Source organism: Podarcis bocagei, assembly GCF_964188305.1.
Source record: "Podarcis bocagei genome assembly, chromosome: 5".
NCBI lineage: Eukaryota > Metazoa > Chordata > Lepidosauria > Squamata > Lacertidae > Podarcis > Podarcis bocagei.
Genome location: NC_138129.1, coordinates 42075922 through 42093228, shown reverse-complemented (window position 1 = coordinate 42093228; position 17307 = coordinate 42075922). Strand labels below are relative to the sequence as shown.

Here is a 17307-nt window from a genome sequence, read left to right as displayed (position 1 = left end):
AAGACTGTGATAGGTCTAAACTAGCTTTCCCCAACCTGATGCCATCCAGATATTTAGACTGATCTCAACAATAATTGATAAGAGACAGAACAATTTTTGACATCACTTCCTGTTTGTGGTGATAGTGGCACGTTTACAGTTTGTGCAATGTCAAAACTTATTACTTATTACTGTATTATTACTATATGACTGATAGAGCTTCAATTTGATATTATAATTTAAAATGTAAAATGTTTCTGTGGATACATTTCAAAACTATTTAACCACATCTATCCTTCCAGGTGTGAGTCTATAATTGCCTAGATGAATCAGCTCTGGGGTTGCTTCCAGGACGAAAGGGTTTTGAGTGTTATCTTATTATTTTATTTTATTTTTACTTGCTTGTGTTTTAGTTTGGGACTTTCTAGTGAGATGTGATATACCAGTTTAATAAACATAAATCGAATGTCTGTGCAGGGCTTTGTGTTAATCTGCCTTCTGACAGGTTACCTGTGAGCCATAAGAAACAAGTTCTAAATTGTTTTTAATATTGTGTTTCAGTGCTGTAACCTGCCCTGGGACCTTAGGGTGAAGGATGGGGAATAAATATGATTAATACAATAAAAGAAAACCTCATATGTCACCTTTTAACTGGTAGTGGGAACTAGTCATTTCCTCTAAGGTGGCACAGACCCCTTTGCATAACCTCCAACACAATTCGGGAGAAAACAGGGACGCCATATTCCAGCGCCACATTCCTGCATGAGTTACATGACCTGTGTGAGATTGCAGCTCCAGAAATTTGGACACAGTGCCCCAAGATGAGTGCCACACAAGATGGCACCCCAAAAGCACTTTTTCAGGGCAAGATCATGGCACCCAAAGTGGGATGTCCTGGTTTTTCTGGGACAGTTGCCCCAACACACACACACTTTTCCAATTTCATTCTACAACACAAAACCAGCCACAAGGAAGGCTACTATCTGGACAAGCCCTTCTTGTCAATGTTAAGGTATCTGGGCACTCCAGAGACTTTCACATGTGCACCATCTTAACAAAATGTGGACGCAGAGCTTTCTTCCCATTCCTTGGTCCTCAGGGAGCCTTTGCTTCTTCCTCCCATTGGCCTTAACCTTTGATTTGCCAAGGAATGTCAGTTACTAACGAACACTGAAGCTTCTAATGCTTTCCATGCTTCCTCCTCAGCCCTCATCCATTTTAGATTAAACACACCTGTCTAGTTGCTAACAGGATGTGGCTGAGCATGACCACCTCCTGCAATGCCCTGATTACAAAAGGTTTCATCTTCAGGCTGTTGCCAAGGGAGCCTGGGGTGGGGGGTGGGGAATGAGCATTCCTCCAAGCCACCCCCAGCTGGAGGGAGCTAAGCAAAGGGAACAATTCCTAATTTAGCTGGGGATTTATTTCCTTTTCCTTTTTATTTTTTGTCCCCTTTTGCTTTTCAACTGGGGGAAACCGCATCATATTTTTGTAATTACGGCCCCAAAAGTCCCTTTTGGTTTCTCTTCCAGGGAGTTAATTATTTACAGCAAGTTTTGGTGTGGGGAGGAGGGAAAGTCTTTTGATGTTCAATCAAGCTGTTTTCTGCAGGGTTGAAACGCAGCTGGTTGCAACCAGTTCTTTGCTCTGTCCCTGGTTTCACAGGAAGTCACAGTACCGGGGTTCATGCTGCCAGTGCTGAGAGGAGGATGAATGATTCCCTCTCCCAGAGCAACTCAAAAGGGTTTTCTCAACTCACATGTGCTATCAGCCCAATGTATTCAGGAGTCCCTAGGTGTGATTTATTAAACAGGACAGCCAGACCAGACTGCTGATTGGTCAAGGCATAATTTCTGTAGCAAATTTGTGTTTCCCATGAGAACAGCTCAATGACAATTTTAATGCATCACTCTTAATGTGATAACACATTTAATGTTATTAGAACAGTGAGGCCATAAGTGGTAAGAATGGGACCTCTTTAAGTCAGTAGTGGGGAACCTGTGGCTCTCTAGATCAACCTTGACTACTGCCCATGCTGCCTGGAGCCACAGGTTCCTCATCCCTTGCCCAAACTTCAGAGGCAGTATATATACCGATGGCCTCTGGCTGACCGAAAAATGTTGCATTCTCCGTCATAACCTTTTCTATTGTTATGAGAATTATAAGGTCTAAGATATAAAATAAATGTACCAAGCAAACACATACATAAATATATAAACCACATGTCTGAAACAGTACAGGAAAAAAAGTCCTGAAACCATTTTGTCTCTCCCAAATTGACCTCAAATGTTTCTCTGCAAGGAAGGAGGAAATGGGAAAAAACCTCCCCATTGTCTCTGTGCTCACAAATCCTGCCTTAAGGGCACATTTAATATATGAATAGGATGAGCCTGTGACCTGGACTCAGGAATTAAGTATTTATCGTCACAAAAGAATGACCAGGCTCACTAGGTAAACCCATTAACAGCCAGGTAAACCCATCAACAAGTTTCCTGTCAGACAGGATTCTGTTGTAGACCGCCCCTTCTGTGATGTATGTATGATGTATTGGGATCACTGTCATTCCTGTTTGCCTGTTTTCTCCTGCTTGTAATGCTCAGGTTCTGCCTCCTGTTCTATATTTGCAGTGATGGTGTGGAAGCAATCAAGATATTGCGGGAGAAAGCGGCACTGAGCAGATTAGGAGGACTGGCTGTGCTCAATAATCAATTCTAAAAAGAGAAGTTTGAGCCTTGACACTGGAAGCCTCAACCATAATCATAACTATGTGGAAGTTTGCTATGGCCACCCAATGTTAGGGAAAAGGCTCTTGCACAAGTGGCATCATTTCTTGATTGATTAGCACACTCCAGAAGTCATTCTCTGCCTTATATCAAGTCAGATTATAGGCCCATCTAGCTCAGTATTGTCCGGATTGACTGGCAGCAGCCGTGCAGGGTTTCTGGTGGAAATCTTCCCAATCCCCCCCTGTAGGGTCATCTAGTCCAACACCCTGCAATGCAGGAATCCTGCCCACAACTGTCCCAGGATGGGCTCAAACCACCAGCATTCTGGTTAACAGCCAAACACACTGACCCATTGTGCCACCTCCAGGTGGTTTTTGAACCAGGGACCTTTTGCATGCAGAGCAAATGCTCTACTGCTTAGCTATGACCCTGGCCCTTCACTGAAAATGGATGTTGATGCTGAGCCCTGAATGGGCACATGAGAATAACATATCATTTAAAAATTAAGAATATTTTTTGAAGCAGTGGCAGGGTTCAGCCTGAGCCCTACAATATTGCATATTTCCTACTTGATTGTAAAATGTCTGAATAAAATTTCGGCACGTGCTCCTGAAGTGTTCAACTTTCTACCTGTTCATAAGGCTGACAATGGCTATGACCAAGCTTTAGCACACTTCTGGTATATCATGCATTGTATCTCTTGGCGCAATGCTAAAGAAGGAAGGAGATCTATCTTATTTGGCCATCTTTTTACCGTGCAAGAGTCCACATTGCTGATTGGTGGTATTGTTCCTAGTCATGATTTTACCCAAATATCTCACTGTATGTGAAGGGCCCCACCCAGATGCCTCTTTTTTTATCCCCGTCACTTTCTCAGGCTTTTGTGAGCTAGGGCTATCCCTGCTGCAGCCTTGATTTTTTAAGGTAAGCTGCCACCTTGTGGTGTGTTCTAAAACAAAATTATTTATTAATCTTCTCTAAAACAAATCATGTGTGTCTTTATTCCCCCCTATTGCTATCTTAACTGTCTGCCAATTAAATCACTGTATCTACTGTATGTTTTGCAAAGGGGTTTGTTTGTCCGTCTGTCACTTCTCTATAGGTTCAGCCACCTCTCGAGACATGTTGATGTTTGAACACCATGCACCATTTTGAATAAAGATGGCAGACCCAAACATGACTTTGTTGTGACTTCACTCATTTTTGTGTGTGATGGATTCAAACTCGCAAATTACACAATCCATTTAAGAATCACAAAATTTCATTGTTTCTACAAATTCCCAGGCAGCACTGGGGGACACCCCCCTGCTAGTATTCTGATAACATGTCTGATCTCAGATCTTCTAGTTAAGTGCTGCAATTAAAAAGAAGGGAGCTCATAGGAACATGAAATTCAGAAATAAATGCTATTGATTGGAAAACAGAAAGAGGCTTGAGGCAAACTAACCTTGGCTTTAATAGTGACCTCTGCCAGAGCTTGCAAAGGTCTGGAGACATCCCTGCAAGAACCTGATTCAAGGATTGTTTGCTTGTTTGGTTCAGCGAAGCCAGTGCTTAATTCCCTAAGCAAAACCAGGTCATCAGCTGCAAGTCAGTTCCTCATATTATGCGTTGCCCTAGTAAATTGAGTACTGAAGGAAATTGTTTTCTAGTAAATATAGTATTGAACATTCCAAGGCAAATGAAGCAAATGCCAAGGCATTAAAGCAGCCAAACAGGAGAGTTCCAGACATTCCCCAGATACCACCCAGACATTTTTGCTGCTAGCCACATGTTTGACATCCAGCAATCTGAAAATTCAGCTAAGGATGCAGAACGTTGCTCTTCCACATATTTTTCTTTTGTTATTTAACAAAATTTATATACCTCTTGAATGTAATAAGATCTTTAAATTGTTTACAAGAAATATTAAAAATTCTCAATAAAAGCAGCAACAAATTCAAAAGGTAATTAAATTTAAAGTAATTTAAAAGGTAGTTAACAGTTGACTAAAAAGAGATTAAAAAACATCAACAGCTATGTGTCTGGATAAACCTGGTTAAAGAAAAATGGTAGTGAAAAAGCACAACAAAGGTGCTTGCCTGATGTCAATAGGCGAGGAGTTCCAAAGTGTAGGTGGTGCCATATTTAAATATTGATATCTTACAGTAGTAAACCAAGTATTATGTGACACCCATAAGAATCCCAGCTACGCGGACTGAAATGGTTGAGTGGGCACATATGGATTAAGAATGACATTTCCCCATTCCTACAGCCAGCAAATCTTAAATCTACTGTATCTTTTGGAAAGTTATTTGCTTGCTATGCATTTGGACATTTCCTAAAATAGCATAACTAAATTTTGCATGTTGGCTTCTGGGATCAAGGAGCAGGTTTTCATCGGTGTTTAGAAACAACTGGTTGTCATTTTGAATCAATATTGGGGACTGAATCTGTCAAAACTGCACTGATATTAACCATTGGCCTATGGAGGTGTGGGCCAAAGGCACGCCCCAGAGCGGTGGAGTCGTGCCTCGGCAGGAGACTCCCCCCGATATAGTGTTAACCCTTCCCCGTGTCTCCAGCAAATGGGCTGGAGCCGGATAGTCGTTAGGACCAATGCCTAAGCCAATGCCTCTCATTCCTGAATTCAATAAAGTTGTGGCCTAATTCGCCCAATTAAACTTAAATTATGGTGTCTCGTGTCTTTATTTATCCTGGTGGGGGGCGGGAACTCGCCACGCAATGAGCACACAGAGAGGGAAGGTGAAAGATATTGCATTCACATTCCACTGCTCAATTTGGTTGCTTAATGTGATTTCCTTAAAGAAATTGGAGTTCTTGTTGAAACTGCACTGAAAAGGATATATCAAGAACTCTGGCCAAAAGTTTCAACATAAGGAATAATTCCTACTCAAGAGTTGAAAAGAAAAACGTGTATATTCTGCTAAGAATAATAAAGAATAATAAAGAATAAAGGATCAAATGGGGCCAAAAAGGAGTATCCGGAGTATGAATCAGATGTACGACTCAGTAGTGGTGATCCTTTATTCTTTATTTTATATAATATGGACTCTTTTTGACTGCTATTGAGACTTGTATAAAACAATTGTTGTGCACTGGTATTTCATGTACCTTTGTACTATATCACTGTATATTTGAAACTCATTATTTCTGTACTTAAACGTTGTATCCAAACTTGCCATTACTTTAAAACTATCGTACTTACACGGTGTGCTTAAATTGACTACTAGCTTCAAACTGTTATTCTTAGCAGAATATACACGTTTTTCTTTTCAACTCTTGAGTAGGAATTATTCCTTATATTGAAACTTTTGGCCAGAATTCTTGATATATCCTTTTCAGTGCAGTTTTAATGTGATTTCCTGTCAGCCCAGCTCCAATACTAGAAGTGAGTTGGGTTGGTTTGGAATTGCTTAAAGTTGTGGATAGCAGCAAGGTGAGCGGGGGGGGGGGGGTTTGCTCCTATCCACCATGCACTCATTTTGATAGGAAAAGCAGACCTTCTCACCCCAGCTGTGTAGGTAAATGAGCTGAAATATACATCTCTGGTATAGCCCTGAGGCTCAGTATCTGTGAAATGGGTGTTTTAAAATAATACTCCCTATGTGCTTAATTTCATGACCAGGTGTGAGAGTCACCTGTAGGTTGTGGCTGTTCACTTCCTTAAACTATTTTATCTGCATTTTGATTGTTTCCTGCTTTCTGGTTGCAGTCTGAATCACAAAAGCCACCATGGTTAGAGTGTCGAACTAGCCCCGAGAGATCAGAGTTCAAATCCCCACTCAGCCATGAAGCTCATTGGGTGACCTTAGACCACCCACCTTCCTTCAGGTTAGTTTACCTCATGAGGCTAAAATTGGGTGGGGAGAACCACGTACAGGAAGATGGGATATAAATGTGTTGAATATATGCTATATAGTAATTTATGGACTTAATAGGTATCTAAAGCCATTTGCACATAACAAAATATGTATTTTATCCAAGTAATTGTTGAAGTGAAATACATTTAAGAAGTATATTAATAGTGAAATAATTATTAAGCTCTAACTTAAAATAATTTTTTATTCATAACTTAATAATGCAAACACATTGGCATTTGGCAATGACAAAAGTTCCTTTAGAAACACAATTTACAAAGACGCATAATCTAGTCTCTAGAAACTTGCTATAACATGAAATAATAATAGCAAACCAGTGATATTTTAGGGAGGTGAGCAGGCGGGCCCATTACTTGCACCATAGGAGCCTACACAACACAAAACACTGTTGCTGTATGTAGGTTTTATTTTATTTGTTTTTATCTTATATTTTGGAAATGTACATCCAGGTGTTTCTTTACATTTTAGGGGGTCCCCCAAGAGAGTGGGGCCCTAAGCTATAGCTTGTTTAGCTTATACGTAAATGCGGCACTGCCTGGCGGCGCGGCGGTGAGGAAAGTGAAGGAGGATTTGGTTCAGGGTACAGCCGGCGCCTGCTTCCTCCCGCCGGCTGCTGCGGGGAGGGCCGAGAAGACGGGTGTGTGTACCTTTAAGAGAAAAGGAAAGCAGGAAGTCGCTGTGGGGCAGCCAGAGGAGCCGCAAACTGACTGGGTCGCCTGCGTGGAGCTTGCATGGGGTCTCGCTGACCAAGCCTGCCAGTCCCTCGGTGAGGAAGTTGAGCTGTGATCTCTCGAGAGAACCGACTGTCCAATTTCAGGTAGGATCCTTTGCTCGCAATATACCTGTGAAGATCTGCAACCGAGCTGCTTGATTTATTACTCCCTTGCGTCCGGCTTACATTGGCAGTTGTAGGAGATGAACGGTGCCTGTACACTTCCTTCCTGTAGGGTGCAAATCCTATCCTACTTTGGTGTGTTTATCCTGCCTGCAATGCCGTGTTTGAATTGCCTTGGCATATTTTTTTTTTTACTTTCTGCAAGGCATGCAAGGAAAGCCTATAAGGACTAGAGAGATGCAAAGGTGAAGTGTATATTTTCGTGGAAGCAGGCTTTATACGGAAACATTTGCTATATTTCTTTAATGAGCCCCAGAGGCACTTATGAGACTTTTTCACAGGGGATGCAGCAATTGTTCATTAAATCTTCACACTCTATCTATCTATCTATCTATCTATCTATTTATTTATTTATTTATTTATTTATTAATTAAATTGATGCCCTGAACACCCATATAATGAATATTAACATCACAGCATTAATACCACAGCCTCAATATCTTTTAAGACTGTGATGCTGTCTCCAGAGTGGAGTCTGGATGCTGTTATTTAATCAAAGGTGCTAATTCCACTTTAACATGACCACTTCTATTTGAGGTACATTACATGTGAATATAAATCTTTTCTTCTTTTCATGCCTTCATAAGGAATGCTAAATGGTGTTCTTGCCATAGCTAGCAAAACAGCCCTTTTGAAACAGTGGTATCTGCTGTTTCCTTCTGTGCTCAGGGGAATAAAACATCCAATATATCAAATATCAATATATCAAAAAGCCTGGCAGATTCAGTTTCTACTTCCCATAGTACAGAAATTAGGGGAAATTTTTTTTTTAAAGGAAATTGGTCAATGTTCAGCGAAGTTTCCTCTCCCCCTGTGTATGCTGTATGTTTTGGGAATGACTCCACAGAGGATATGCTACAATCAACACTAAAACATTCTGTCTTCCTAGAATAGCAGGAATACTAGAACTTTTGTTCAGAGGTGTGTATGTTTTGGCCCATTCATGTGGTGTGAAGGTGGCTGCCAAGGTTGTGAGTTCTTCACATTGGCTGACATTTTATTTGCAGCCAGCATTCCTTTAGCTTACTAGGCTATCAGTGAGAGCTAAGCTGAAATTGTTAGAAATGGCCAGGGGTCACTAATGGCGGAGAGAACACTGTTGAGATCCATCTTCGTTTCATGCTGGACAAGAAATTGTGTGCAACTGATATAAAATGGATGAACATAGTTTTGGATTTAATTTTTAAATTAATTATCCTTGAGTGTGTACAGGAGCGTGCCACATACTGATGGACATGAAGGATGGGGCTTTCCAAGGTTACTTCATGTGTTATATGCAATATCTCTCAGGCCTGACAATTGTTCAGAGATCACATTCCTTGAGCTCATCCTAACATGGGACCAAATCCTGATGTGGCTGCACTTTTGCTAAAAATACACAACTGAACATAATAGGTCAGCGCCAGCAATTCTGACAATTGAGTATGTGTGTGTAGGCAGAACATAGCAGTACAGTGGTACCTTGGGTTACATACGCTTCAAGTTACATACGCTTCAGGTTACAGACTCCACTAACCCAGAAATAATACCTCGGGTTAAGAACTTTGCTTCAGGATGAGGACAGAAATCATGCTCCGGCGGTGCAACGGCAGCAGGAGGCCCCATTAACTAAAGTGGTGCTTCAGGTTAAGAACGATTTCAGGTTAAGAATGGACCTCCGGAACGAATTAAGTACTTAACCCGAGGTACCACAGTATAGAGAATATGGGGAACTTCCTTATACAGTACTGAGGTAGGCATTTAGCACTGTTTTGTCTACATTGACAGTGACTCTTTAGGGATACAGGTAAAAGTCTTTCCTTGTCCTACCTGGAGATGCTATAACACTGAGCTAAGTTCTTGCCCAAAAGTACTATTATTTATTTATTTATTTATTTAAATCTAATTTAATTTAATTTATATATCACCCTCCATCATAAGATCTCCCTGGGTGGTTCACGGAACAAAATGTGGGATAAAAACAAGTAAGTAATTAAAAACAAAACAGCAATACAATAATCCCCCTTTCCACAGACACATTTAAAAGGCTGTAGAATAGCAATCAGCCAAAGGTCTGGTTGAAGAGGAACTGGTGCCTGGTGCCTAAATTTATTAGATTTCTATATAAATATAACTATACATGAAAGCCTCGGATCATTCAGGAATTCTACTAAATGCTGTAGTACCGTAGAATATGGCTGAAAGTGGTGCTGATGTAGTGTATCAGTGAAAATCAGGTGCCAAGTATATTTTTGGCTCCAGATCTGCATTATCACCAGACTGATGTTCTCTGGGCATCACCTTACAACAGTTCATGCTTTGTTTCTAGCCGCAATGCAGATCTGGATGCAAATATATACTAGATTTCCAAATGAGATTATTCTAATAAGCATTCAGCCTTCTATCTTAAGGGTTAGCTTGAGGTGCTTAGCCATTTAAAATAAAGAGTAGAAAATGGCCACAAGAGATACTACTGTCTTTGAGGAGGAACTAGTGAGATAAAATCTTAATCATAACACACTGTTGCTGCAACACAGGGAATTTCATTAGTCTTTATGCAAGAAGCCCAGCATTTCCTCTTTCACCTGCTGTTTTGCAATCCTCTTGCTTTCTGAACTAACGATAGGGTTAGGGTTAGGGTGGCTCCACCTCGCTGGGAGGATTTTGAATGGCCTTTTAATCCAGTGCCCTGACCATTTTGCTTACTGCTCCAGGTGGTTTCCTATCCCACCTCAGACTTCCTTCAACTACTTGCATTCAGAGTCTCTCCTGGAAAAGGGATCTGAAGACTTGGATTTCCCAACATCATTTTGCATAAGTGAGAGGAGAAATTGCTCAGTTGATGGAAAACCTGACCCAGCTTGTTTCTTGCCTGCTGGTGACATTTGCTGCCTGCTTCCATCTACCTTGCAGCTCGTAAGCAGACCACTGCCTTTCTGGCCATGCAAAGCACGTTGAACTACCTCTGGAAAACGGATGATGTGCTGGGTCAAGGTGCCACAGCCAGTGTGTACAAAGCCCGTAACAAGGTGAGGAGGCTTTATATATGTATAACTAGGGTGCCCTGTGAGTGTGGTGTTCACTTAGCAAAGCAATTACACAACATAAATTTGAGGCATAACGGTAAAATGAGTCTTAGAGCTGGAACATAACATAATGGGCATAAATACATTGGGTTGGATACAGATTTGACACATGTGAAGTCAATGGGGCATAATATAGTCATGATCCAACCAATTTAATTTAAATAATGGGAAGTGGAGTATTACCAGAGCAGCCCTAAGTGAGGCAGATGAAGGTTATATGGTTTAGTTAAGAACTGGTTTGAAGATCCAAGCCCAGGTCAGAAGAGGATTTGAGAGCTGGGATGCCCCTAGAAAGCTAGACTTGCTTTTTTTTTTTACCATAATAAGTCTTGTGATTTTTATTGTCAGGGCTGTTTCAAGTGTAGCTCATTCTCATGAGAAACTAAGGTGGCAGAGTTTTTGCCTGAAAACTAGGTTGCTTCTAGAAAAAAATGCCACCACGGGCCCTATTAATGCATGTGTCTTCACATTAACATGGCTGCTTGGAGCACAATCATGCTCAATGTGGCTGCTGCGATCTTGAGTATGACAGCAGAGCAGAGCTCTGCCATTGGAGGAGTTTGTGCTGATGTAGCAAAATTCACAGCAACTGTGTGCAGAGTGCATCAAACAAATGGCTAGTGTGTTCAAAGCTACGATTGTGACCAATACAGCCCTGGCTTGAGACCAGGTAATGTGAAGGGACACCTTCTCTCATAGAAGACTGATCAAATTTTGAAATCTTTTGCAGAGGCTCCTCTCTGTCCTATCAATATCTGGGACACTTTTGGGGGAGTTCTGAGATGAGATAGACCCAGTGGCTCTGCTCAGACTTTGGCACTCCCTTCCTAGGAAGGTCTTCTTGTGTTTCTTATGGCCTCCCATCAAAATGCCTATACTTTTTTAAAATTTAGGCAGGCCTCCAGCCTCTGGAACTAGCTCTGGGAATTTTTAAAGCAACAGCTCGTTTTCACCTGCTCACTATTTATCCCCCTCCTCCTTGTTCCTTTTTCTTTGGATGACAAGCTTTATCTGCACTTTTTCTTTTATCTTCTTATAGGTCTTTTTATTGCATTTTTATTATTTCTGAGCACCTTGGGTGCTAGGAACAAACTATATAAATGAAATCTGTATCTGTATTGGATTTGAATCTGGGTTTTTTAAATTGTTAATCACTTCAGAATAATCTACGGAGCAAATGAAATAGCTGGAACCCATGGGAATAAGTAAACAGAATATGGTGACTTGTCCGCTGCATGTTTTGGAGATGTGCCTCTCTCCTCTTTCATGTTTACATGCTGCAGGGTCATATAGAATGAATAAAGGTTCCTGAAACCCTCCCCTTTGTTTCCTCCCTGCCCCCCCCCCCGCCCCCAGAAATCAGGAGAACTGGTTGCTGTGAAAGTCTTCAACAATGCCAGTTACATGAGACCTCAGGAGGTGCAGATAAGGGAGTTTGAGGTGCTGAGGAAGTTAAACCACCAGAACATTGTCAAGCTTTTTGCCGTGGAAGAGATTGTAAGTTGTGGTTTTCACTCTCAAACAAAGGCTGGTGTATGTGTTATGGTTGGTGTGATAATGGTGGCATTGTGTAACACCCCGCTAAAACATATCTTAACTGAACACTGTGATTACTGAATCTTGTTTATCAAGGATGTTTATACAGTGTGTATATGTTCTCCCCTCCATACATAGCATACTGTTACTTTAGCCTTGCCTGAACAGCACTTCTGTTTATCAGGTCACTTGTTTATACTAAATGTGCCATGTGGAGTTATTCGTTATTTTTGGCAATGGCACACCAGCGTGTTGGACAACATTGCCTTCTTTGGCACAGCATTCAGATCAGAGGTAGGCAGTGTGGTGCCCTCCATATGCGCTTGGACTGCAGCTCCAACCTGCCCCAGCCCGCATGACCTGTAAGTCCAGCTTGATGGGAGTTAGGAGTCCAACTTTGTCTGGAGGACACCACTTGGGTACCCCTGATTTAGGCACTTGCTGACCTGCTAGCCCATCAAAGAATCCCTACTGCTGCCTTAATTTGTGCCAGGGCTTCTCATCAACATCCATTTTCAATGAAGGAGTAGGGCCATAGTTCTGTGGCAGAGCATCTGTGTGCAGCGGCTATAAAAAAAAGGGAAATTCCAAGCATGTAGGAAGGTTCCTGGCATATCAGGGTAGGGCTGGGAATCCAGGAATCCTGGAGTGGTGCTGCCAGTCAGAGTAGACAGTACTGAGGTAGATGGACTCAATGTCTGACTTGGTATAAGGTGGCTTCCTATGTTCCTATTTCACAACATGCCAATGGCCTACATCTTTCTGGGAATTTCCCTTCCGTATCTGTGTACCACAGAATGTTATTAACCTCTCAAAATCCTGAGGTTTGAAAGTGTTTCCAGACAGTGAGATTAAGGGAAAAGCAACTCAGGCAACGGTAGCCAATGTAATACCTGTCAGGTGTTTTAGACCATAACTCACATCAACCTTAAATAGGGATGATTTAAATGCCACATTGACTACCTCTGAACAAAAAAATTGTCTGATTGAAGCTTTTCCTAAATAATAATAATAAGGTCCTCTCGGCTTGTAGAGAGCCAGTAAGACAGTAAGACTCTAGTGTGCTACAGGCAGGGCGGTTTTTTAATTCAAAACTTAGGAACACACAGAATTCAATCATACATTTTTTCCTACCTGCATTCTGAAGTGGTATAATTTCAGGAGAGCTGTACTGTATAGTTTTTTATCCTTTTTGCCTAAGCACACTCGAGCTTTAAGCACACTGATGAATTGGGGGGTGGGCGGGACACGGGCGGGAATTCCCCTCATAAGGGACTAGAGGAATGAGTGTTCATAGCTGTGAAGGAAGTAGAAAATGCAAACAAGGATAAGAGCAGTGGCGTAGTGTGGGTTGTCAGCACCCGGAGCAAGGCAAGTAATTTGCGCCCCCTAACCCATGGATTTTAGCACTCGAGTGCGAGCGAGCACCCCCAGATGTTGCGCCCGGCCCCCCTGCACCCCCCACGCTACGCCACTGGGGCTGGGGGCGAGCGAAGGAGCCAAGGACCCCCCCCCAAAGGCTCAGCAGGAATTTATTAAATTTATTATTTGCGGAGCCCCCGCGGGCCGAGGCAGCCGAAGCCCCCTCCCCTCGGGCGCCTCCCCGCCCCCTCCTCTCCTTGGGCTGTAGGTGGAGCTCCAGATCCGGGCTTGGCGAGCGCCTCTCCTCCTCCCGGCCGGGTCTGGGGGCTTCCAGCCGTGCTCTGTCCTCGCCCCCCCGCGGCTGAGACTTGCGCTGAGAGCTGGAGCCAACGGCGCCCCCTTCTGCCGGGAGACCCTCGCCCGCCTGCCGGCTTCCTCTCGCAGGGTTTTGGGGAGCGCAGTGCGCGGCGAGGCCCCTCAGAGCTCTCCTCCCTCCCAGTCGGCAGAAGCAGCCGCCGCCTGTGGCTGGGCCGAGGGGATGGCGGCGGCGTCGGGGTGCGGAGGCTGCCCGTGCCCGGCCAGGCGTCGGTGGCGGCGTCGGCGCTGCTGCAGCGGCTGCTCCTCCTGCGAGCAGTGAGTGGACGGCAGCCGCAGCGGCGGCGGAGGGCGCGCGCGCGCTAGGGCGCAAGGCTGGCGGTGGTGGCGGGGAGCCCGGCGGAGGAAGGAACTTGTCCCTTCCCTCTGGACTCGCGCCCCCCCCAGATGTTGCGCTCGGTGCGGCCGGCACCCCTGGCACCCCCCACGCTACACCACTGGATAAGAGGCAGTTCCTCTGCCTGCTGGCTTGTATTGGATTGTGCTATTCCTGGTTTCCAAGTTTACTGTGCCATTCTATCTTTTGCAGTCTCTCCTGAGGACCAGTCTCAGCATATGTCGCTCTTAGGAATGAAAAGCAAAGGTGTCGTTTTGAGTGCTAAATGCTTTTGTCACCCATCCAGTCTATACGCAATGAGCAATTAGTAGACTGGAAAATCTTACCAGTCCAGGGGCAGTGAAGCAGCCAAATGTCTGCGTTGTGACGAATCTGTTCTCAGTGTGCATTTAAGGGCTAGTGACTTGTTGTGTGGAAGTTACATTCCAGATGCAGCCCATCCCAATTTTTAACAGATCACCGTATGTGAGGAGTTTATCCTTTCCCTCCCCAGCCATGATCAGGATGAAAAAACCCCACCCTCTCTGGCACAGCTACTAATGGGAACTTTACACGCCCCATAGATTGGGGGCGGGGGCGGATTTTTGTCCTAATCATGTCTAAGAAGGGAAGGAATAAATCTTCCCTGAATTCCCATGAGCTGTAGTCCTGATCAAAACCAGATCCCCTGCACCTGTAAATAACTGAAGGGGAAAAAAACAGACATTGCTGCATGCTAAACCCCTGTTATCAGCATGTGTGACAGTTGCGTGAACTACAGTGAATCACGAATGGGGTGAGCACAGTTGCACACAGATCCTGCTCGTGGGCTTCCCGTGGGCATCCAGTTGGCCAAATGAGGACAGAAATGTTGGACTAGATGGGCCTTTGGTCTGATCCGGCAGGACTGTCCTCATGTTAAATAATATGCAGATTTCTCCCAAACAGTAGAAATTAACTTGAGAACATAGCTATGACCAAGAGGACTCATTTTCATCCTACGGTTGGAATGTGCTTTGAGATGCTGACCCAACAGGACCTTGGGGCTCAAACCCAGATATATACACAGGGATAATTTACCCTTGCTGACTTCAGATCATGTGCTTATATGGTCTCTTCACTTCCTTCTGCATGCTACTTCCATCCTATCATTTGCAAAGAGACTCAAGATACACCCATAGATGAAGTGCATCAAATGGGCAGAGACTGGGCTGTGTCTGAGAGTTGCTTACTTGCTCCCATTACTTTGCTCTCTTCAGTTAGCTCTTTTCTGAATAGAAACTACATGTGGTGTATAGCTAAAAAAACAACACATGCACACCCCTTTGCTCGCAACTGCTTTTACCTTTTAGGAGAACAGATTAAAGCCCCCATATTTTACCAATGAGGTTAAAAGCAGCTTTGTGGATTTTCAGCAGGGGAAAAAAACAGCATAAAGAGAAAGGCTTAAGAAGCCCCCTCCCCACTTGGTCTTTATCTTCCCCTTCAGATAACCAGACTCATCAGTTGTATTGTGTGTGACATGTATTAGTGCCCTTAGTCTTGCAGGGGATTTATGCTAGCTTCTGCTGTTGCGGCATGAGATGATTGGAGCACTAGCACATTCTGTAATGGAGTGCATGCTATCAGGCATGCAGCTCAACCCCCATAAGGTGGGATTTCATTTTTGCCCTCAAATTCAAACACAGGAAAGCTGCAAACAGAAGGTGTTGGTGATGGAGTACTGTTCAGGTGGGAGCCTGCTGAGCCTCTTAGAAGACCCAGAAAATGCCTTTGGCTTGTCAGAATCAGAGTTCCTCATAGTGTTGCACTGTGTAGGTAAGTAAGTGCGACTGCTCTGTGGGCCAAGATGAATCTTACACCCTCCAAATGACTTTGCACAGCCTTCAAACATAATGTTTCCTGTGTTCCAATACAGTGCTAAACTAGATGTGACATTATTCATGGCCTTAGCGATGGTGTGTTTACTTTTTTAAACATAAATAGCAAGCATGTGGGCAGCCAAGGTGGATCAGGATCACAGTATGGGAGGGTGGGGGCTTTAAGCCTTTGCCCCTGACATGGCCCTGATTGCAGTTGCCCCCACCTCACACAAGTGCCTACATAAACTATTCACAAGTGAAATCTGCAATGGTCTGGAAGGATTAGTTCCAATCAGGACCCTGATAGGGACAAATACATAAATCCCTCTCCACCACAAACAGTCCCAATCTAGTTCCAATGCACCCCCCCCATGTATTGGTTAATGAGCAACTTATAACCATAGACCTAAGCCATGGTTTAGCATTACGTGTGAACCAGACCACTGTGTATCTTCATGTTACTTTTGTCATGGGAGAAAGCCCAGAAAAACCAGAAAATTCTGATTCCTGTTAGTGCCTTTTTATAGAAGAATGATCACATCTTTCTTCCTTTTTTAGTGGCTGGCATGAACCATCTCCGTCAGAATGGGGTTGTCCACAGAGATATCAAACCCGGAAACATCATGAGGCTGGTTGGAGACGATAACCAAAATATCTACAAACTGACTGATTTTGGGGCTGCCCGAGAACTAGACGATGATGAAAAGTTTGAATCAGTTTATGGGACAGAAGAATATCTTGTGAGTAAAGTGGAATGCTGGAGATTTTTTTATTAGTAAAAGAAGGCTGAAGATTCCTACTGACAGATAATTCGGGGGGGGGGGATCTTTTTTACAGCTGGAACACGGGAGAGCTGGATCATTTTTTAAAATAGAAAAATAGGGTCATTCCAGAGTAGACATCGCAATCTTCTGTTTCCAGAAGAAAGGAACATTTAATGGGAGTTACTGTGCTTTGTGCTGTTAGGGTGGTTACGTTTCGTTAACCTGCAGAATCATCCAATGAAGCTGAAGAATGGGTGATTCAGAACAGATGAAAGAAAGTATAGGCTGATTAATAAACTAAAGAATTTGCTGCCCTAGGATGTGGTGGGGGCTTTAAAATGGGATCAGACAAATTCATGGAGAATAAAGCTTGCAGTGGCTGCTAGTCAAGATGGTTGTGTTCTGCCTCCAGGTTAATCAAGCTATTGATTAAATTTGCATAAATCTATATCTGGATAAAATTGATATTTCTGAAGCAAGAAGCACATAATCTTCACTTTAGGTTATTCACATTTTATAGGCATTCCTCTTGTTTGGGAGAGAAAG

The 17307-nt window shown here is 43.3% G+C and overlaps 1 protein-coding gene across 2 annotated transcripts in view; it reads left to right on the top strand.

The window, feature by feature from the left end:
• Positions 1–7064: 7064 nt before the first annotated feature.
• Positions 7065–17307, top strand: part of IKBKE (inhibitor of nuclear factor kappa B kinase subunit epsilon) — a 36024-nt gene continuing 25781 nt past the window's right edge. Inside the window, exons 1-5 of one of the 2 annotated variants that reach the window (XM_081193441.1) lie at positions 7065–7403; positions 10374–10489; positions 11903–12043; positions 15824–15953; positions 16556–16737. In XM_081193441.1, the coding sequence (XP_081049567.1) occupies positions 10403–10489; positions 11903–12043; positions 15824–15953; positions 16556–16737 (540 nt within the window). In that variant the 5' untranslated portion in view covers positions 7065–7403; positions 10374–10402. Of the gene's footprint in view, positions 7404–10174; positions 10490–11902; positions 12044–15823; positions 15954–16555; positions 16738–17307 lie in introns of both variants that reach the window. The other variant, XM_081193440.1, reaches the window with a different exon arrangement.